This window comes from Panicum hallii, chromosome 3, assembly GCF_002211085.1.
Source record: "Panicum hallii strain FIL2 chromosome 3, PHallii_v3.1, whole genome shotgun sequence".
NCBI classification, from domain to species: domain Eukaryota; kingdom Viridiplantae; phylum Streptophyta; class Magnoliopsida; order Poales; family Poaceae; genus Panicum; species Panicum hallii.
Window position 1 is genome coordinate 18,921,623 of NC_038044.1, and position 18,853 is coordinate 18,940,475.

The 18,853-nt window shown below is 41.5% G+C and overlaps 3 protein-coding genes across 3 annotated transcripts; all 3 read right to left on the minus strand.

The window, feature by feature from the left end:
* Positions 1 to 358: 358 nt before the first annotated feature.
* On the minus strand, positions 359 to 5,803 carry LOC112886834 (65-kDa microtubule-associated protein 5). Its single transcript, XM_025952838.1, has 11 exons — positions 5,621 to 5,803; positions 4,797 to 5,000; positions 4,448 to 4,702; positions 4,153 to 4,368; positions 3,185 to 3,340; positions 2,928 to 3,087; positions 2,038 to 2,189; positions 1,836 to 1,923; positions 1,225 to 1,298; positions 1,068 to 1,142; positions 359 to 815 (listed from the first exon to the last, which is right to left on the minus strand). The coding sequence occupies exons 1-11, from the start codon at positions 5,687 to 5,689 to the stop codon at positions 537 to 539; spliced, it is 1,728 nt and encodes a 575-aa protein (XP_025808623.1). The 5' UTR covers positions 5,690 to 5,803; the 3' UTR covers positions 359 to 536.
* A 2,726-nt stretch (positions 5,804 to 8,529) lies between these two features.
* LOC112887479 (cysteine proteinase inhibitor 3-like) lies at positions 8,530 to 11,257 on the minus strand. Its single transcript, XM_025953656.1, has 4 exons — positions 10,957 to 11,257; positions 10,178 to 10,409; positions 9,967 to 10,070; positions 8,530 to 8,827 (listed from the first exon to the last, which is right to left on the minus strand). The coding sequence occupies exons 1-3, from the start codon at positions 11,140 to 11,142 to the stop codon at positions 9,967 to 9,969; spliced, it is 522 nt and encodes a 173-aa protein (XP_025809441.1). The 5' UTR covers positions 11,143 to 11,257; the 3' UTR covers positions 8,530 to 8,827.
* Positions 11,258 to 13,069: 1,812 nt separating this feature from the next.
* Positions 13,070 to 18,484, minus strand: LOC112885978. The gene is made up of 8 exons (XM_025951700.1): positions 18,243 to 18,484; positions 17,699 to 17,912; positions 16,329 to 17,140; positions 15,242 to 15,415; positions 15,030 to 15,146; positions 14,425 to 14,604; positions 14,065 to 14,111; positions 13,070 to 13,679 (listed from the first exon to the last, which is right to left on the minus strand). The coding sequence occupies exons 1-8, from the start codon at positions 18,291 to 18,293 to the stop codon at positions 13,340 to 13,342; spliced, it is 1,935 nt and encodes a 644-aa protein (XP_025807485.1). The 5' UTR covers positions 18,294 to 18,484; the 3' UTR covers positions 13,070 to 13,339.
* Positions 18,485 to 18,853: the final 369 nt, after the last annotated feature.

Below are 18,853 nucleotides of genomic sequence, written 5' to 3' on the forward strand. Positions count from 1 at the left end.
GGAAACTGATTACAGCAGGAGACTCTCACAGGCTTTGTTCTAAGAAGTGCCATGCTTCGAACCCCAGTAATGACAGAAGTTTTAACAACTACCCGAGTTGCACTCTAACCGGTCCACCACGAGAAGCTTGGCTACGGAGGTACCCATGAATGACGCAACATAGATACGCCCTGAATATAGTAGAAAATATTCCAAAACTTTGAAGACAATCCAAGCAGACCTGCGTGTTTTCTTGTACAGAGACAGACCAGCAACACTAATGGAGTATGGATAAACTTGCAAAACTTGAGGATATTTATAAAGAGGCAGGAATGCACCCGTAACAATTATGCGACTAAACAGTACCAGAATTTGCAACTGTTCAAAGGAGGAGAAAAAATTATATTATGGAGAATAGAAACTTAGTCTGAAAGTGAGCATCAGGCATTGGGGTAAGCAACTTTTAGGCATTAGCAAGAAGCTAACCTATATAGGTCGATAAAATGAGAAATCAAGCAACGATTAGACTAGCTCCAACTTATAGGTGGTGACTATGCTCAGAGGGAAGAATTGTTTGAGCAATCCTTCGGAATTGCAACATAGTTTGCTGGTGCCACAGTTGTCTTCGCAGCTTCCTTCACCTTTCCAGATGACAGCCCTCCCTTCCGAGACATCGGTGTAGAAACACGGCGGCTTGTTGGAGTTCCAACAACAATATTGACATTAGAGCTCTGGCCAAGAGGCTTCCTTGCAGGAAGAGGACGGATAGGGCTTGGCTTTATTCCAAACTTGGCACCTTGCTCTGCTGCAAACTGTTCCTGCAGCTTCTTCAGTTCCTGAAAATAGTGACCACTACCCAGTTAGACTTGAGATTTGCAGCAGGAATAACTACACATGTTACATAGAGTGACATTGTGGTATAATGATCGGTGATCAGAGGATAGTTTGAATTTAAAATTATTGTGCCAAATTACCATTCATCACAAGCATCTAAATAAAACAGGCTAACAAAGTAAACTACAAAAACACAGCATGCTTGAAATGACCAAGAATTCCTCAAATAGATGGCATATATAGTAAAAACTAACCCTTGAATGACGCTTTCCCTCTTCTTTTTGCTGTCTTGAAGAGGTGTACTCTTCTAAATTATCCAACAGCCTCACCTGTAAATAAATATATGAAATCTTAAGCACAATGATGTTGCCAGTTTGGCGCAAACAAGCCTTCTTATTTAATTGAACTTGCCTTATCAAACATAAATGGAATACCCTTCTCTTTCTCCCACACTTTAATTTTAGCAGTCAAATTCTCCAGAAGAGCTGTAGAATGAGATAAAACTTAGGTTGACATTGAAATTTTATAGACTATATGTATTAGAAGAACAAAGAGTTGCAGGAAACAAATGCAAAAATGGAAGGTAATAAACTTGCACTGTTATGAATGATTACCAAATTATACTGTAAATTTGACTTAAACAGGAGAAGATGTGAAGGAGCATGTACCACATGTTTCCAAAAGAAATCACATGACTGAACTATATTTTTATTTTTGTGAGAACAGTAGGGAGGCGGCAAATAGACAACAAGTCAACCAGAAGATTCTTGAAGTAAAGGATCAAGATAAAATTAACTGATTTTTTTAACTGATCTTTCCAATTTCCTAGGCATGCATATGGTTCTATTATAAAATCTTTAATCCAAGGACTATTATCACGAATTTGCTTAACCTATTACCCACACAACCTGAAATGGTAATAATGTAGGGGTACCACAGCCTTCTGGTATAATGTACACATATAATACGGGGTGCTCGACAGTTCAAAGATATGTAGAAGTACAAATAAGTATACAGCTTACATGGAATTTTGCTGACCAATACCCTAGCTTTCTCCGCACGCTTGAGATTTATGTGAGCTCCTCGACCAGCATTGTAGCGGTTCTGATCCTGGAATGGATATATAGGTTGTACACAACTATTACTACATGACAGATTTAGCACTGCAATATTTCAACTTAAGACAAATAAATGAACTCTTTGAAGAAAAAACAAATAACAAACCCTTTCATATTCATCAAGCCAAATCTCCTCTTCAGATGTTGATTTCCACTTCTCCACCTTTTCTAATATGTCTTTTCTGCTTAGAGCATGTTCTTTTGCCTCCACAATTCGATCATCCATTCCTGCCAACAACTCCGAGAGATCTGCTCTACCTACAGATCAAAGTTTTCCATATTCATAAATTATGGAATCAATCAAATGGCTGCAAGAAACCATCCTGGAATAAACTCAGGACCATATTATCAACATTTGTTCAAACATTTCAGTCTAGGATAGGGAAAAGCAAAATCTCATAGATTAAGTTCTCTTAATTCAGTAAAGCTGGCAACCAGAGAGTCAAGTAACAACAATAAAACGATGTAGAATTAAATTTATTAAAAAATGGTCATCAAAAGCAAAATGTAGTCATGGTCATGGACATGGACATTAAATATGAAGGAAGAACTAGACAAGGGGAACAAAAAAGGGCTAATGTCTTTCATCGATTATAAATGTTTTCAATTCTTCTATTCCGTTGAACAACAGAGTGGAAATTACAGCATACATGTTCTAGTTGCAGAATCATGGTAGCAAATTAGTCATGGCCCTCAAACAGGGAAATAAGGTAATACGGTAAATATGAGCAATGATAACTAAGCTAAGAAATTAGTTACCTGCTTACATGTTAATTTCAAAAGGTGTAATTGAGAAGACAAGAATCAAATTATAATGCAACTGCACAAAGCCATGAACATGTTTTTGATGGGAAAGATATTAAAATTTAAGTTGGATACACATGACACATAAAAAAAATGAATGAAAGAAAAGCTAAATGAAGGAAAAGAAAGAGATGGGTATTTATATTAAGTTTAACGACCATTTCAGTATGAAAGCACAAGAAAGAAGTAAACCGGAATCAATTAGATCATTGAGGATTCGCCGCTCAGAATCACTATCAATATCCATATGAACACTTCTATAGATTTCTTCAAGCTCAGTCATTTTCTTGAAGACTAGTTCTTTCATTTTGCTGGCTTTCAAATGAGTCAGCCTCTTAACCTCAATCTCGACCTATATCAGAGGATAACATGATTCTACATAAGAACCGGCATAAGTTTAAGGATTAGCATCAATGAGAATTAAAAGGGAAGGGACAGTAAATGATAACCTTCTCAATAAGGTCATGTGCAAGGCATCCTTCGGGCATCGCTGTATTAGGTGAAACTTTAATAAGAGAAGTAACATGGTCAAAACATCTTTGTTCATCAACTGGTGTGTCCATGAGGTTCCATAACTCAATGAGTGTGCTGCCAAGATCTTGGAGCTGCAATAGAGTGCGAAGTTCAATGATGTGGTATACTGAGCACAATGCAAATATAGAACATAAGAAATATAGTACCCAAAGAAAACTTTTTTTTAGGGGTAACCAAAATTTTTGAAGTACATACAGGATGATAATCAAAGAAACATAGCGATAGGTTACTTAAGTCATGAACCACAAGGAAATAAACATTTTTAGTATGGAAATGTCAGAAAACAAGCTGTGAGGATTGCAAGTAGGATTAAAGTAGAAAAGATAACAGAAAAATCAACACAAAATACAAAGTATTTTATGAAAATCTGTGAGGAATGCAAGTTACAAAATACAAGTATTTTACAAATCCATGAGGATTGCAAGTCAATCATCCTCTGAATAAAAAATATTAGTCCCTCAATCACTAGACATTAGTCCAATATAATGAGACTTGCAATATTGAAAACGCTAAAACAGTGCTGATAAATTTACCTAGAAATGTACCTTAAAAAGTTTTCAAATATTTTAATTGCATACTTTATTTTAAAGAAGTGATCAAAATCATGAATTAGTCACCATGAAAAGTCAAGATAACTTAAATATAGAATGCAGGGACGAGGAAATATGTCATGTTACATATTTGATGTAATTAAGAAAATATCATGGTATTCTCGCAAAACAGTTTCATCAAATTTCATCTCTTTAAGCTCACATTAACTGCCCAGTAGTTCGTTAAAAAAAATGAAGTCAGGAAAACATGGAAAAGACTGGTTCAACACAATTCAGTGATACATGCTGATATCTGTTTCAACAAATAAACTATCTTGTACAGATATACATACCTTCCTAAGTCTTTGTTTCTTTTCATGATTTAATGCATGAACTTTTCCTGCAAGCCTCTCGAGTGTGCTATTGCTAATACTCACAGGTTTGCTTCTTCCCAACTCAGCATAACTGGGATGAACGTCATACAATGCCTTCTTAAGATCAAGAGACAATATGCTGCACATTTCATTAACACAGTTGATCTGGATGTCGATCTTTTGCAGCCTGAGATTCTGAAGTATTAAAAACAGTCAATTTAAGAATGACACCGTAAGCAATATGGGAAATGAGATTTTAGAGCTGATGCACAACCTTTTCTGTCTGAAGCTCGTTGAGCTGCAACCTCAATTCCCCTAATCTCTTTAAGGATAGATCATTCTCATCTACCACAGGAGCAGTGGGGTCCCCATGATCAATGGTTCCTGAAATTTCTGATTGTAGACGAACTATCTGCAACAGAACAGCCCTGAACTCATTCACTCGCTCATCTCTCCTCTGTCTCAAATCTCTCAGCACTGGCTCTATTTTCGCAAGTTGTTCCATTAATGTGCCCCCAAGCTTCTCTGACTGAATAGATAATGATTTTCTTGACATCAGCTTGAAAATTGCATTCCTACAACTAAAAAAACCACGGAAACTGATTGATGACAGAAAAACTTACCCTGGGAAAGGATTCACGCTCTCCAAGAGCAGAAAGGATTTTATCTATATCAGCTTCACCAACGGACAGCGCTTGAAGCAGGTCAGCCTTCTGCCTCCTAGTTTGATCCACTTTTTTCCTGTATACGTTGAGACAATCCTCCTCCAGCTGCAGTATCATCCTATCCCTTTCCATTTCATCCTGACCAATTTCTCCCCATAATTCCTGATTGAAATTTTTGATATTTAGTATCGTATGCAACGGTGAACCGGGTGTAGAGAGAGAGACCCATCCAAAGGAAAGCAGAAAGAAAGAGAGAACGTGAATGCATTCCCCCAGTGGGTTTGGAAACAAGGATGCACGCAAAAGAGACAATGGTGGGACGACGAATGGCCATGATCAGAACGGCAAATGACAAACCACGCCAGAATTGGTACCGAAGGCACCAGGAAACAGAGAATTTCCGGCGGTCGGCAACATTGTCCCTAGAACCAACAATCATGGCAAAATTCAAAACCAAGAAACGCAACGGCCGTACGCCCCAAATCCCCGGACTACGTCCAAGAAGCGTGAAAGAAACACAAAATCCACTGCCAATTCCACTGCGTCGTTACGAAATCAACAACGGGAACCACGAAAGCGCAATATTCGGAGCCCGATCCCCAGGATCCACACGCTTGAACGCCCATTTCCTACCAACCCCGAAGGCACGAGCCCCCTACTCCACCAAGAACCACCGCGGCCACAGTCGCCGGCTACCAACGCGAAACCCAATATCCACTGAACCCGTACGCCCAGACCAAACAACCGTAGTCTCGCAGAAAACCTGAGTCGCGGGATCGAACCTGCAGTTCCTGGAGAAGAGAGCCGCAGGAGACGCGCCTCGGCGGCTGCGGCGGCAGCGGGGTCGCCATTAGGCGGCGGCGACGCGGGGGAACGTATCGGGGAGTGGGGTGCGCGCTCCCTCGCCTCGGCTAGGGTTTATAGAGAAGGGCGGCGGGGGAGGGGATTTGATTTGAAAGGGGAAGAGCGGGAGCGGGGAAGAAGCGGAGCGGCGGTGGAAGAGAACTGGAGGAGGATGGAAGGAACGCTATTATTGGCTGCCAGCCGGCGAGGGGAGGGATTTGAAAAGGTTTGAAAACGGACGCGCTGTTCTCGGCAGTTTTGCTGGGCCGTTATTGCAAACAGAAGGTGCTCCTAGTCCTAGGCTACGGCCTACGGGCCTACGGCTAGGCTTCCGCCGTTCAAGCCGTACAGATGTTTCGAAACACATGAGTCACCATCACCATGCTAAAAATATGGTAGTTCTATTTTTTTTCAAACACAACAAATACGTTAGAGGGTTATTCAGACCTTTGACCAGCACCATGCTAAAAATCGAATAATAAGTATGTCGGAGGAATTCTCCAGCCGGGTGGCGGAAAGCACCCGCCTAATCCTAGTCAAGGATGGGTTTGGAGGAGACTTAGAAGTGCTCGATCGGTGTGCGGATGAACACAGGAAGGACGCAAGGAATTTAGAGTGGTTCGGGCCGCCGGAGCGTAACACTCTACGTCCACTTGGGAGTTGTATTGATTGTGTGACCCTGGGAAGAACTTAACCTGGGCTTGAGTTCGTGTGTCTGGCCCCCCCTTCTAACGAGTGCACTCTCCCTTTTATAGTCCAAGGGGAGTGCTTACACTGAGCGGGATCCCGACATTTGGGTCTGGCCAACAGGAGCTTGTTCTATGAGAGATATGGAGATCTTCATCTCCAGCTCCTCTCCGTAGTCCTCACAATCGGGAGGTTGATGTGCGTATCCACAACTTGGATACGGCCGTGCACAGCCTTGTCTTGCACAGTGTCCGGTGTCAGCGTTGCCCAACAGTGAAGCCGTGCTGTCACTGTTGGGATGTAACCTCCTGTCAAGCGGTGAAACAGCACTGACCTGTTGTGCACGCATTGTCGCAGTGCATGCCTTGGCTCGCCCATTACAGGCCATCCTCACGCACGCAGCGCCGTGACGGGACCGTACACAGTCCGCGCACTGCGCACGGTGATACGACGCGCCACCTTGGAAACAGGCGGTCTTACCATGGTGTCAGCCAACCTGCCCCGTGTGTCAGTGGCAGGCTGCTCCTTTTGACTTGGGCGCGCCCGGCCCAGCTACCGCATTAAATGCTGGTAGGTGGAGAGGTGACCCGCAAGGGGCCTCCAGCCGCAGGCGCGCGGCAGGGCCAGCCCCGTTCCCCCGGCAGGACGGCACATGGCAGCGCCGGACCTCTTCCCGGGGGAAGGGGGGGTCCGGGCCCCCAAGGCTGGTCAGAGCGGGCTGGCCTATGATGGACGGACCATCACACGTGGCGCCCCCGGACCTCCCTAAGGAGGTTGGGTCCATAGGAGCTACCCGAGGGCTCTTCCAACCTTCCTGGGGACACGGAGACCCCTGACCCAGGGCAACTCGGGGAGGGTCCAGAGACCATGGTCCCAGCTGTCAGGCCCTGGTCGCATGCCACGTCCCCCAGAAGGTAAGGGGGAGATTATGCATTTGTAAGTTCTTAAGGGCCTGGACACCCTAGCAGGAGGTACCCCTGTCTGTATGTACCGACAAAGTAGGATACAAAAGTGTATGAAAATTAATGATGAAAAACTCATAATATAAAACAAAAATGACAAATCTTATTAAGAGTAGAGTGGACCAATTCATATAGTTGCAGGGATAAGTTGAAAAAAAATACTTTAGAGGGTTATTCAGACCTTGACCATACTTGGGAGTTTAGAGAAGTAAACTGAACCTTTTTCTTCCATAATAAACATCTACAAAGAGACAACTATTTAGATTGGGACTCAAAATATATATGCACCTTGTCATCAACGGTAATTCCGTATGAAAAAAAATAATTCATTGTAGAAAAGTGAGTACTAAGTTGGAGCCTTGGACCAAATGGATATGTTGCTATCTCAGTTCGCCGATAGTTTTAGTTAATGAGAATTTTGTTAAAAAGATCCTAAGGCAAAGGTCATAGTCGACACACGACAACAAAAGAGAGGATCAAAAGGCCATAGGATGGGAATGAGCATCTAAACTATCTGTTTTTATCTCACATGATATTTGAAATACCCATACATTTTTGCTAGATTATACCTTTTTTTCCGAGTTAGATTATACATATTATTGGTATCACTTCCTAGATTATCCATGTTATTAGGTATCACGTTCGACTTCGATTGTGTATTTGTGTCCAGGTTATTCCATATGTTTTTAAAGAAAAAAAAAAGAGATAAGCTAATGGAGCATTTGGGTGTTTTTGAGCAGTCCAGCAACTGATTTTTCATTTTTCATTGGCCTGCCCAACTCTCGCGAGCTACGGACGCGATCTTCGACTCTTCCTCAATCAAAGGTATCAAGGCAAGAGCGACAATGGCATAAGCCGAGGCCACCTGGGCAAGGACAAGATGACAACTGACGATGGCAATGAAGCTGTTGCGCGATGCTCTGGCGAGACCCTACCCGTGGCGGAGCTCTCAGAAGACGACTCGTCGTGGCCAGAGGTTGCTGGCTGAAGGTTGGGCCGTTACTCTTCATCCGAATCCGATGGGCAGAAAAAACAGGTGCTAGGCACCATCCCACCCCAAGAACCGCTTGGAGAGCGGCGCCTGGCGCCTAGTTCCTGAATAGCGTTCCATACAGCAATCCAGTGGCCACCTCTTTTTTTATCGCCATCGCCAAGCATTTCTTTGGGCTCCTCCCTTGTCCTATTACTTTGGAATTGACTTGTAATAGTTGAAAACCAGACGACGATTTTGCCTAACATTTATGCAGCTGAAGAACTACTGCCATAATACAGACAGAAGAACTGCCCACCTTCTGTACAGACATGGAAATGGGCAGCGTGAAAACTGAAATATACAGATCTATGTTCCCACGTTCCGAACGAAATATACATATTCCGGTAGAAGAGTCAAAGCATTTCAGCTTGACAGCGACCTACTATCTATAGATACCTTGGACTTCAGCTACTACCTTCACACCTTCCATCCACCTCCTGGAATTCTAGTCACACCAAGTATGTCTGAAATTGAGAGATGGGTCAAAACATATCAGTCACCTTGTGTAAAAAGAATGCTTAGAGGAGTATGGACGTGGGAACATAAACAAAATGGATATCTAAGCAAACCGGTAAAGTACAAAGGATGATTTTTCTTAGCCATGCCAATTTGTATGGCACTAATTATAGCACAAGAAATCCAAATACGGTGCTCATGATTTCCTTCACCTGGAATATTTTTTAAAGCAACCCGGTAATACATCAAACATGGCAGTTACCTACTATTGCAAATTGTAACCAGCACCAAGTACATATCAAAAAGTTCAAATAAACAAAACAGAAATGCAGAGTTCAGTTGGTGCTCGAAACAAAAGCTCTTTCTAAGGATTTATGCAATCACAGCACACCACATCTAAGGATACATATATATTGTTCATTGGATATTAACTGGCTCTTGAAAACGATTTGATTACGACCTGGACTCCTGAGCTAATGAAATGTATGCAAACATTGTGAATTATATAGAGAGAGAACGAGATATGGCTATGTTCCAGACTCCAAAGTTGCAGATGGAAGCTAATGGAACAAGATATATGCCTATGGCACCTCATGATGCAAATAATGTGTTGAGGATTGTCTCGCATTGGTGTGTACTTAACATGCATCTTTAGGTATCGTAGAGATCTTTGAACTGCTTAGGCATACAAACTCTTGCTAATAACATAACTAAACAGCAGGTTGTCCACTAATAGCACACAAGGCCTTGATGAACCATCAACGCACCAGTGTCACATGAAGACTGACCATTTTACAACACATAAAACCCTCAAGGCCTCATTTTTGGATGTTCATAAAAAAAGAAGTAACTAAACCACCACAATATTCAACTAACAGTAAGCGCCCAGTGGAAACTAATCTTCTAGATGCCAAAAGTAAGATCTCACATCAGCACTAAAAACAACTATAAAGCCATTGTTTAGTTTGTATCGTGTATCGATGAAGAAATATACAGGTAACTAAAAGAACTGTGCAGGACCAAACAATATCACCATAATAGTCATTAGCATGCACTGACAAGTAATTGACACATTTGGTCATAGGTCAGTTAACCAAACAGCAAGAGAGTTTTTAGCCCAGGAAGATGAAAGGAGGGGGCATCATACCTAAGAGGACAATGCGAAGTCGCTGGAAAGCCCTTCATTCTCAACGGTGTGCAGGCGAGCCTCTTCTTGTACGATGTCTGCTTCAAGAGAGACCTTGGCAATAGCTGAAAAATGTAAAACCATGTATAAGCAGGCAACATTTTTATCCTGGTAGATTACATTGGATAACTATGAACGAATATATTATCCAAACACTCAGGACCAACAATACCTTGACCAGAGCTACCATCTGAAGCAACAGAAGGCTCGGATTCGACCTCAGAGTCTCCAACAAGGCGAAACTCGACAACTGACTTGAAATCTTCCCATGGCTTCACCCAAACCTTTGCTCTGTACAGACTCTTTTTTCCAGCATCAGCAGCCTCCAATACCAGGTCATGCAGGGTTCCTGTCACCACCTGCCGCTTCGATTTCAGCACCCGTGTAAACTCCAAAGCAGCACCCTGCACAAGAAAATTCTCCGAACATTAAATAGAACTCAGAAGAAACCCAACGTGGTGTGCATCCATGGAGTAATCATCCTACTAATATGAGGAAAACACTGCTAACTTTTCGAGTCATGTCCCAGTATATAGACCAATTGAGAAAAAATCTAAAAGTTCAATTTCTCCTTGGAATAACATGAAACAAGGACCAAATTCCTAGGCATTGCATATGTGGCTCATCATATGTTTCCGCACACAATTCAACGAACTAGAGAATTCAGCTATTAGATCTCGAAACTTGGTTCTAGTAAATCTAGTAAACCATGCCCTCAACGGGGAGTCGGGGACCAAGTTTAGGAACTCCAGCAAGTTGCTGCAATATAATTGAAGCCCGTTCGCGAATTCATGGAACTAACTTCTCCCCCCTCTCGAGAGAGGACGTTCGTTGACCTAATCTGGTGATGTCAGTATGTCACCTCTTAAGTCAATGCAATTCACTCGTCTCGTCGTGCATAAAGAGTTCACAGAATCGGTGTCGACACCGGGGGAGCGCGGGGAGGCGCACCTGGTTCTTGTTGTGGTGGGCGACGGCGAAGCGCGCGGCGTCCTCGGCCTCGGCCCGCTCGCGGAGCGCGGCGAGCACGCCCCGCACGAGCCCGCTCTCGTCCCCGCCGAGGTGGAACCCGGAGACCGCCGCGGCGGAGGCCAGGAGGAGCACGGCGGCGAAGAGGGCGGCGCGGCGCGGCGCCATCGTAAGCTAGCTGCCTCGCTAACCTACCACCAGCCGGTAGGTCTGGTCCGCGTCGGCGTGTGGTGCTTGGCTGCTGCTGCTGCTGCTGCTGCTATCCTCTGCCCGGCTGCCCGTGCTCGTGCTCTCGCTTCGCTTGGGAGGGTGGGGAAAGCGAGCCCGAGCCGGGTGTGGTGGTGGTGGGGCCAGGTTGGCGTGGAGGCGACAGCGACGCGTGATCCGATCGGAGCCGTCAGCGCTTCGGGATCGGGCGGCGGGGTGGGGACAGGGAGCCCCGACGCGGAGGCCGGTTTGTCCTCTTCCGGGCTATGGGCCGAGCCCAACTGCCCAAGCGTGTCTGCTCGCTCTTTCGTCTCCGGCGGCGCCACCGCGTCACGGCACTGCGTCGTCCACCTCAGTTCAACCCGTGGTCCCCTTCTGGCACACCCGAAGCTTCCAGTTAACTAAGAACGCCCCCTCGTAATAATATTTTATTTTTACAAATTTATTTGACATATTTACGTCACGCTAGGGATGTATAGAGCCTCCTATGCAGACACTAAATAAACATATTATTCAGACAGGGATGATATCCCTGTAATCGAGATGAATATGTTAACATCATGATATCTAAGCAATTAGTATATGCTTGTTTTATGAAAATATACGAAGGATGGTCGTGCTACTGTTTTCTAAATAGGATTGTCCCGCCTCACGTTTGGTTGACAGGAATGGATATGCATCACCCTAATTCTTCTTTTTTTGTTTGGCTTGAGGAAATCACATATTAGCGGAGTAAATGCATTCCCTTCGAAGATAACTCCATCCCAATTATTGCCTAAACCCAAAAACCATCAAGTGTCTTCATCTTATAAGGGCCCATCCTATTTCATAAACCAAACACATCCTTAGAGCATCTCTATATAATCCTCATTTCTCAACCCAACTACTATATTGGAAGTTGGTGAAAAAATTGTGTTCCAGCAGATACACACCTTTTCCACTAATTATTAGGATGAGCTAACAATCCGTCCTAATTCAATCTGAATAGAAGGGGTGTTCTGATTGGTTAGAGATTTTGAAAAACAGAAAAGAAAAAATTGTGCTGATCCCAACACAAATTCTAAAAATCTAACTCTCTAGATTCCTATAATCTCATAAGCCGGTTCTACCCTGCTAATAGCAAATAATACTATCTTATATTTATATAATCTGGGAGTATTGGATCATTACTCCAGATTTTTAAGTATCCAGCTTTTATAATCTCTGACCATAATCTAGATTTTTGGACCTTAGTTGGATTAGGATGAATTTATAGGGTGTGTAAAAGTAGCTCCCCAATAATAATGAAATAGATATTAGGATATCCTCATTAGCTAGTTGTTGAGAAAGATTTATTGAAAAATTGCTTAGGATGCTCTTGGAAACTCCCTCCGTTCCAAATTAGGGGCTGTTTGGATCCGGTGACTAATTTTTAGTCCGGATCATACCGAATGTTTGGATACCAACTAGGGGACTAAATATGAACTAACTATAAAACTAATTGTATAAATAGAGATTAATTCACAAAATGAATCTATTAAGCCTAATGAACTCATCATTAGCACATATTTACTGTAGCACAACATTATCAAATCTTAGACTAATTAGATTTAGTGGATTCATCTCGCGAATTAGCCTCCATTTATGAAATTAGCTTTGTAATTAATCTATATTTTAATATTCCAAATTGGTATCCAAACATCCGATGTGCCGAGGACTAAAATTTAGTCCGGAGATCCAAACAGCCCCAGCCCTCTTATTAGTCATTTTAACTTTTATTCATTCATAATTTTTACTATGCATATACATCTGCATATATTATATCTTTTATTTAAGTACATAGTAAAGTCTGTAAATCTAAAAAAAGCTAAAACAACTAATAAATAATTTAAAACGGAGGGGTCAAACATATCGCACTTCGAGACATCTTTTTCGGCTAAAGCCTTCATTTTTATATATATACAATAAGGCCCAGCAGCAGTTGGACTCATCTCGCATACTGCAGCGGTAAGCCGTTGGCCTCACTGGCTCACCAAAGTCCAGATGCTACTCCACGATAGTTCCTCGATTCATATGAAAGCGACTAAATTAAGTACTGTAGTGAATATAACGTCCATACATCATTATTGTTATTCTATCCCTCGAGATACTCTGGCAACCTGCTACTTCTTGAACATCTTCAGCAAATCTCCCAGCCATCGCCGTCCTCGTTGGAATTCGCTCGCTTGCAAATGCCTTTATCGGCAGTGTCATTTCCATCTGATACTTCCACAGTGCTCACGTTGTCATCCAGATCTTTGTTGGCCACTGGAATTGCAGCTTCAGCGACGATGTGCTTATCTAGAGACGCGGCTGCTTCAGTAGTTCTATCCGAGGAACTCCAGCTCTTGTGAAGAGAAGAATGCAATGAAGATGAGAGGCTTGACATCGTCGAACGCTGCAATTTGCTGAACGATAGGCGCTCGTTCACCACTCGCTTGAGTAGCGAGACGTCCTCACAGATCACAGACATCTCACCTCTGCAATGAGGACAAGGACATGAATGATGAATCACAGGGTTGGTTGCAGGTTTAAAGCTCATAAACACTTAGAATATTCTACTACCATTGCTACAAATTCGAGCAGGCGGGGTGGAACATTAATGTACAGTGCAGACAAAACATGACTTGACATGTTGTAGACATTACACTAAAATAATAAAATAATGTTATAAGAGAATTGTCTTGATGTTTCAATTACTATTTATCTGGACAACTATTATAAAAGAGATCCATCATAATGTGTAGTCGGTATGTTTGTGAGCATCTTTGAAGATACAAAAGATAAAACGGTTCAAAGTTCAAACAGAACTAGTATTAAACAGCTTAATAGTGCTTGAGTAGCTAAGATGAAATGAATACTTACTGCAGCATATCAACAATTCGGCCCCTCTCAACCAAGAATTCCTTCAACTGTCATCAAACAATTTAATTAAACATGAGCAAATAATTTTAGCTTAGTTCCTGATATTGTTTGTTGTAAAAATATAGTATTTTGTTCTGGACAATTTATAACTATGTGACTAAGAGACAAAATGCGCCAACAGACAAATATGTGATGTGCCTAAACTCCTCAGGAGTCTGGAGTATATCATCCATACAACATTTTATTGATATAGAGCAGATATTCAATATCTATTATGCACAGGTGCAGCATGTTTGTAGAAAAGGAAATAACATCTAAATAAAATTATCAAAACCAGATTATGAAGGAAGCAGATACTACCTTCAAGTTATCCTCTGCTTCCTTTTGCAACTTTCTCGATTCTTCGACAATAGAATTCATCATCTTTTCTTGTTCATCAAGTAGTGCATGAGCAGCAGCCTCTTTTTCAATCTTTTCTTTCTCAGCTGCTGCAATTTCTTGTTGTGCGGCAACCAATCTTTCATCAAGGGTTTGGTGTATCTGTACACATCAAATTTTAATATCAAATTTATCATCAATTCAGACTTTAAGTAATTTATTATGCAATTACATGGCCACTATAACTGACAAATAATGTTAGGTTTTAACAACAATCGTTTTGTCAAATTATTTAATCAAGTCAGATTAAATAATGAAAAGAATCAAATTCTGCACGAATAAGGAAACTGTAACTGAAGGGACCAAATCTTTCCATGTTTTGGTACAAAACTCTACCAGAGTAGAAAACTTCCTAAAAAAAAGTCTTCCAGCATTGAAGAATAACATGCCAACTGTAAACTATGAGGCCTGCCTTCAACATCACACTTTACAAATTTTGTAAAAAAGAATCACATTTTGACTTTTATTTAGTTTATGCAGGTATGTGCCAACTCCTACATAATGCTAATGTCAAAGAAACAATTTACCTCTTCAATTATCACCAGATACTTATTCCTCTCATCTGAAAGCCTCTGAAGTCGTGATTGAAGCTCACGTGCCTCTGTGGTTAAAATAGATTTCTCACCAAAAACCTCACCAGCATGCTGTAGATAGAAAAAATTGTCAGATATCCTTGTGCCATGAGCCTTGACAAATCAAGAGGTTTTATGAAATGAAATATTATGTCAAAGGGAAAGACCATATCATTTGCTTCTTTTGCATGAGTTAGCATTTCTTTGAGTTCCTCAACTTTTGTCAGAATGCCTGTACCAGCAACAGATGACTCATGCTTGGCTACTTTAGCCTTTTCTTCAAGAAGTTCTACATCCTCTATCATTTTTGTAACCAACTCCAGAGAAGGTAACAGACCATTCTGCATTATATCAAAAGCCCAAGAATAAACCACCAACATCAACAACAACATGACAATGAACCATTAGAATAGAACATTGTACATTTTACCTTACCCTTAACAAACTCAATATTTAAACTTTAGAATGTATCAGAAAGTGGTGTTTAAAACTTGAGAATGTATCAGAAAGCAACAGAAGGTGAAAGAATAAATATGGCATATGGTTTATTAAGCTTCTTGCACAGAAATTTTGAGGAACTAATCGGCAGTTCTTTTTCTTCAGAAAATTTTATCCAATACACAAGGAGCCTGCCAGCTCAAAGTTACCTCATCAGTTGGACTGGTCAATATACCTAATGCGTTAACCACGACCCAATATGATTAAACTCAACCTACATTGATAGATGATACAATTATATACTAAACCTAGTGCATATGAATACAAATCTACACTTTCCTTTTCTACATAGAAAAAGACCATGCTTAGTGTGTTTTGTGTACTTGTGATCAACCAAAATAATCCCAGCTAGTAAATATGGTGTTTGTAAAATTCTTTCACTTATCAAAATTGAGCATGTGACATGTTTCATCGAAAATTGAGCAGTGACATGTTTCATCAAAAAATTGAGCATATGACATATTCCATCAAATATTTTTCATAAATAACCATGAAAATTAAACAAAATAGCTTAGGTTTGCTTTAATGAGCTTAATTTAGTCCAAAATAGTAACTCTATTTTCCATGGAAGACCAAATAGCAATAAAAAAAGAAGAGAAAAGAGGAAGAGGAAGCTGCCAGTGACTACAAACAAATGATATACATTATCCACAGGTGATACTACAAGCCAAGCACATGGTAAAGAATATACATGTGAAAAGATAATAGCTATGATGTATGAAAAGACCAGTGCACAGAGAGTTTAAATTACATTACCTTATTGCTTCTGGCATCAGCAATAGAATCTTCAAGAGACTCAATACTAACAGAATGGCTTGAATGAGTTGAAGCCGTAGAAGCAAAGTGATTCAAATTAAGATCAGGAAGCATATCTGTTTTAGGAGACAAGAGAATGTCATCATTCTCAACTATATCCTGTGATGGCTGCTTACAGCCAGTGCCAACATTGCTGGCATTCCTCTGTTCTGTAACTCCAGAAGTCCCAGCAGAGGATCCTTCTTCATCTGGATTGGGAACATCCAGCACAGGTGTATAAGAATCTTTTTCAGTACTCAGAATTCCAGAAGATAAGTCATTAGAACCAAAAGCCAAAAGGTCCGAAAAGAACAAATCATCATCAAAATTTATGTCCTCATAACCACTAAAGAACTTTGATGGATTGTTCTGGGGAAAGTGATCCCCAACCGGAATGTTACTGGAATCTTGATCATGGAGATGTAGAGCTTTAATACTTGTGTTGTAAGCACAGTTTTCACCCATCGGTAGTTGAGAAAAGCATTCACTTGATAATCCACCATATCCAACTTCGTTATCTGAGTCAGCCAACTTTCTATCTGGACCGGTATTTGAAGATACCACATCAAGGTTGGGAACAAAATCGTGTTGATTACCATTTGGGATAGTATCAGAACACAGATTTAGTTTCTCGCTCATTCCATGGCTTGATGCAAGTCTCCCCACATGTAGTTCACTGTCTATGTTTTCCTGTGCGCCAGTTGTGATCTCCGTAGAAGTGTCTTGTGCAGAGTGAACACTTTTATCAACCTCATCAACACGTATATCATGTCCTAATTTGTGAGCAAACTCATTAGTGTAACTTCAAGAATGAGAAAGGTGGTATACAGCAACAGTATCCAAAACAAAATATGCTTGATTCAAAGAATAACAAAAAAGGACTATGTACAGAACAGCTCTAAACTTCACCAAACTTCTCCTCAAAAAAAAAAACAAAACAAAACAAAAAAACTTGAGTTCAATGGACTGGTCCAAGATAAAACTTTACCAACGCGTAAGAAAGCACAATCTCAACAGCCTTACGTAAATACTATAAACTAACAGCGGCAGCGAACTAGTTTACAGAACTAGTAAGTGAGCGGTGAGCCAAAATGACAATTTTATACATGTTTTGGGATCTTTTAGCCATATCATCAAGCTCATAAGAACCCAAAAAAAAGATAAGGGGGGAATATTATCAATGCAGAAAACTATGCAGCTATCAGCTACATATTCAACACATCTATTTTGCAGAACAAATACAAGATATGAATTAAAAATGGGGAAAAAAAAACAAGGGAATACCTTTAACACTAAGTACAAATTGACTAAACTTTGGTATTCAGACTCACCAGCAGATGATGAACTTCCCACTTCATGCGTGCTGTGATTAGCAAACAAATTCCGACCAGAATCAGCCATAGATGGCGAGACTTCATGATGAGCGGACAAAGCTCCAGCCGAACTGGTCATGGACGGCATGACTTCATCAAGGACCGCAACCACCGCTGAATCAACATCTTTACGGTGCTCAATGGCGATAGCCTTCAGTATACGATGATCAACCTGCACATAAAAGGTATCAGACAAATTTGCCCATCCGTAAACAGCCACAAATGACACAAACCTAGCAATCCAGCTCGCCCATGAACCCTGATAACACCCCTAAATTCGAACTAATAATCGAATAATCATGTGCAATTTCTCCACGTCCACTGAAACCGAATCAAACCTCACCGCAATAAGCAGCTCCTAATCCCACTGGAATTTACCATCAGCTACAATTGCCTCAGTAATAAAAAAAATTCACGAAAAAAATCCTTCTTTTTCATCCTCTTACACACGGAATCTCAATAGGATGCACGCGAGACACGAACGAAAACCGATCGTACGCACCTTAGGGAACAGTTCTTGCAGGGAGCGGAAGACCTCCTTGTGATCGCCCATCTGGGAATCCAAAATTCCAGAGATCGATGTAGAACCCCGAGGACCGATCTCCCAGACGTCTGGCTCCGGCGGCGCGGAGGGGAGGGATTAGGGTTTGGGGTTCCCCGCTGATTGCGTGAGGGGCGAAGTGAAGCAGGAAGGCGAGGAGGTGGCCGAGACCGCAGGGGGAGGACGGCTTTTACCAGGAAAGGCCCGTCCCAGCCCTTTTTCCGTTTAGCCCCCCCGGCATTTCGAAATCGAGAATTTTTTATAAAATCCTAAAATTACTAGTACCTTCACCATTGTTGTGTGTTGTTTTTTTCTTTTTTCTTTGTGTGTGTGTTGGGGGGGGGTGAGGGGGGGCAGGGGTACTTGGCTTGCTTCATGTTGCGCGAATTACGACATCTATCTCTTTGAGCACGATTTTTTTCCCTAAAAAAACAAATAATAAAATAAAGATTACTTTTTTCTATCTTGTTGCCCTTGATTTGATTCCATGGTTCTTGTGGTGCAAAATATGTCATTCTTACATAGGACGAAAAGCGCACATATAGATAGCGCGGTCCTTTTTTATCTTCCTT

Excerpts from the sequence above, each read along its gene's own strand:
- LOC112886834 (XM_025952838.1), bottom strand. The coding sequence starts at position 5,689 with ATGGCGACCCCGCTGCCGCCGCAGCCGCCGAGGCGCGTCTCCTGCGGC. Across the intron at positions 4,369-4,447 it reads ACGAGCTTCAGACAGAAAAG|AATCTCAGGCTGCAAAAGAT; the intron begins GTTGTGCATCAG and ends TTAATACTTCAG. Across the intron at positions 2,190-2,927 it reads CAATGATCTAATTGATTCCG|GTAGAGCAGATCTCTCGGAG; the intron begins GTTTACTTCTTT and ends TTTGATCTGTAG.
- LOC112887479 (XM_025953656.1), bottom strand. The coding sequence starts at position 11,142 with ATGGCGCCGCGCCGCGCCGCCCTCTTCGCCGCCGTGCTCCTCCTGGCC. Across the intron at positions 10,410-10,956 it reads CCCACCACAACAAGAACCAG|GGTGCTGCTTTGGAGTTTAC; the intron begins GTGCGCCTCCCC and ends TTTCTTGTGCAG. Across the intron at positions 10,071-10,177 it reads AGATGGTAGCTCTGGTCAAG|CTATTGCCAAGGTCTCTCTT; the intron begins GTATTGTTGGTC and ends TACATTTTTCAG.
- LOC112885978 (XM_025951700.1), bottom strand. The coding sequence starts at position 18,293 with ATGGGCGATCACAAGGAGGTCTTCCGCTCCCTGCAAGAACTGTTCCCT. Across the intron at positions 17,141-17,698 it reads GGGAAGTTCATCATCTGCTG|GACATGATATACGTGTTGAT; the intron begins GTGAGTCTGAAT and ends CTCACAAATTAG. Across the intron at positions 13,680-14,064 it reads CGAATTGTTGATATGCTGCA|AGGTGAGATGTCTGTGATCT; the intron begins GTAAGTATTCAT and ends TCCTCATTGCAG.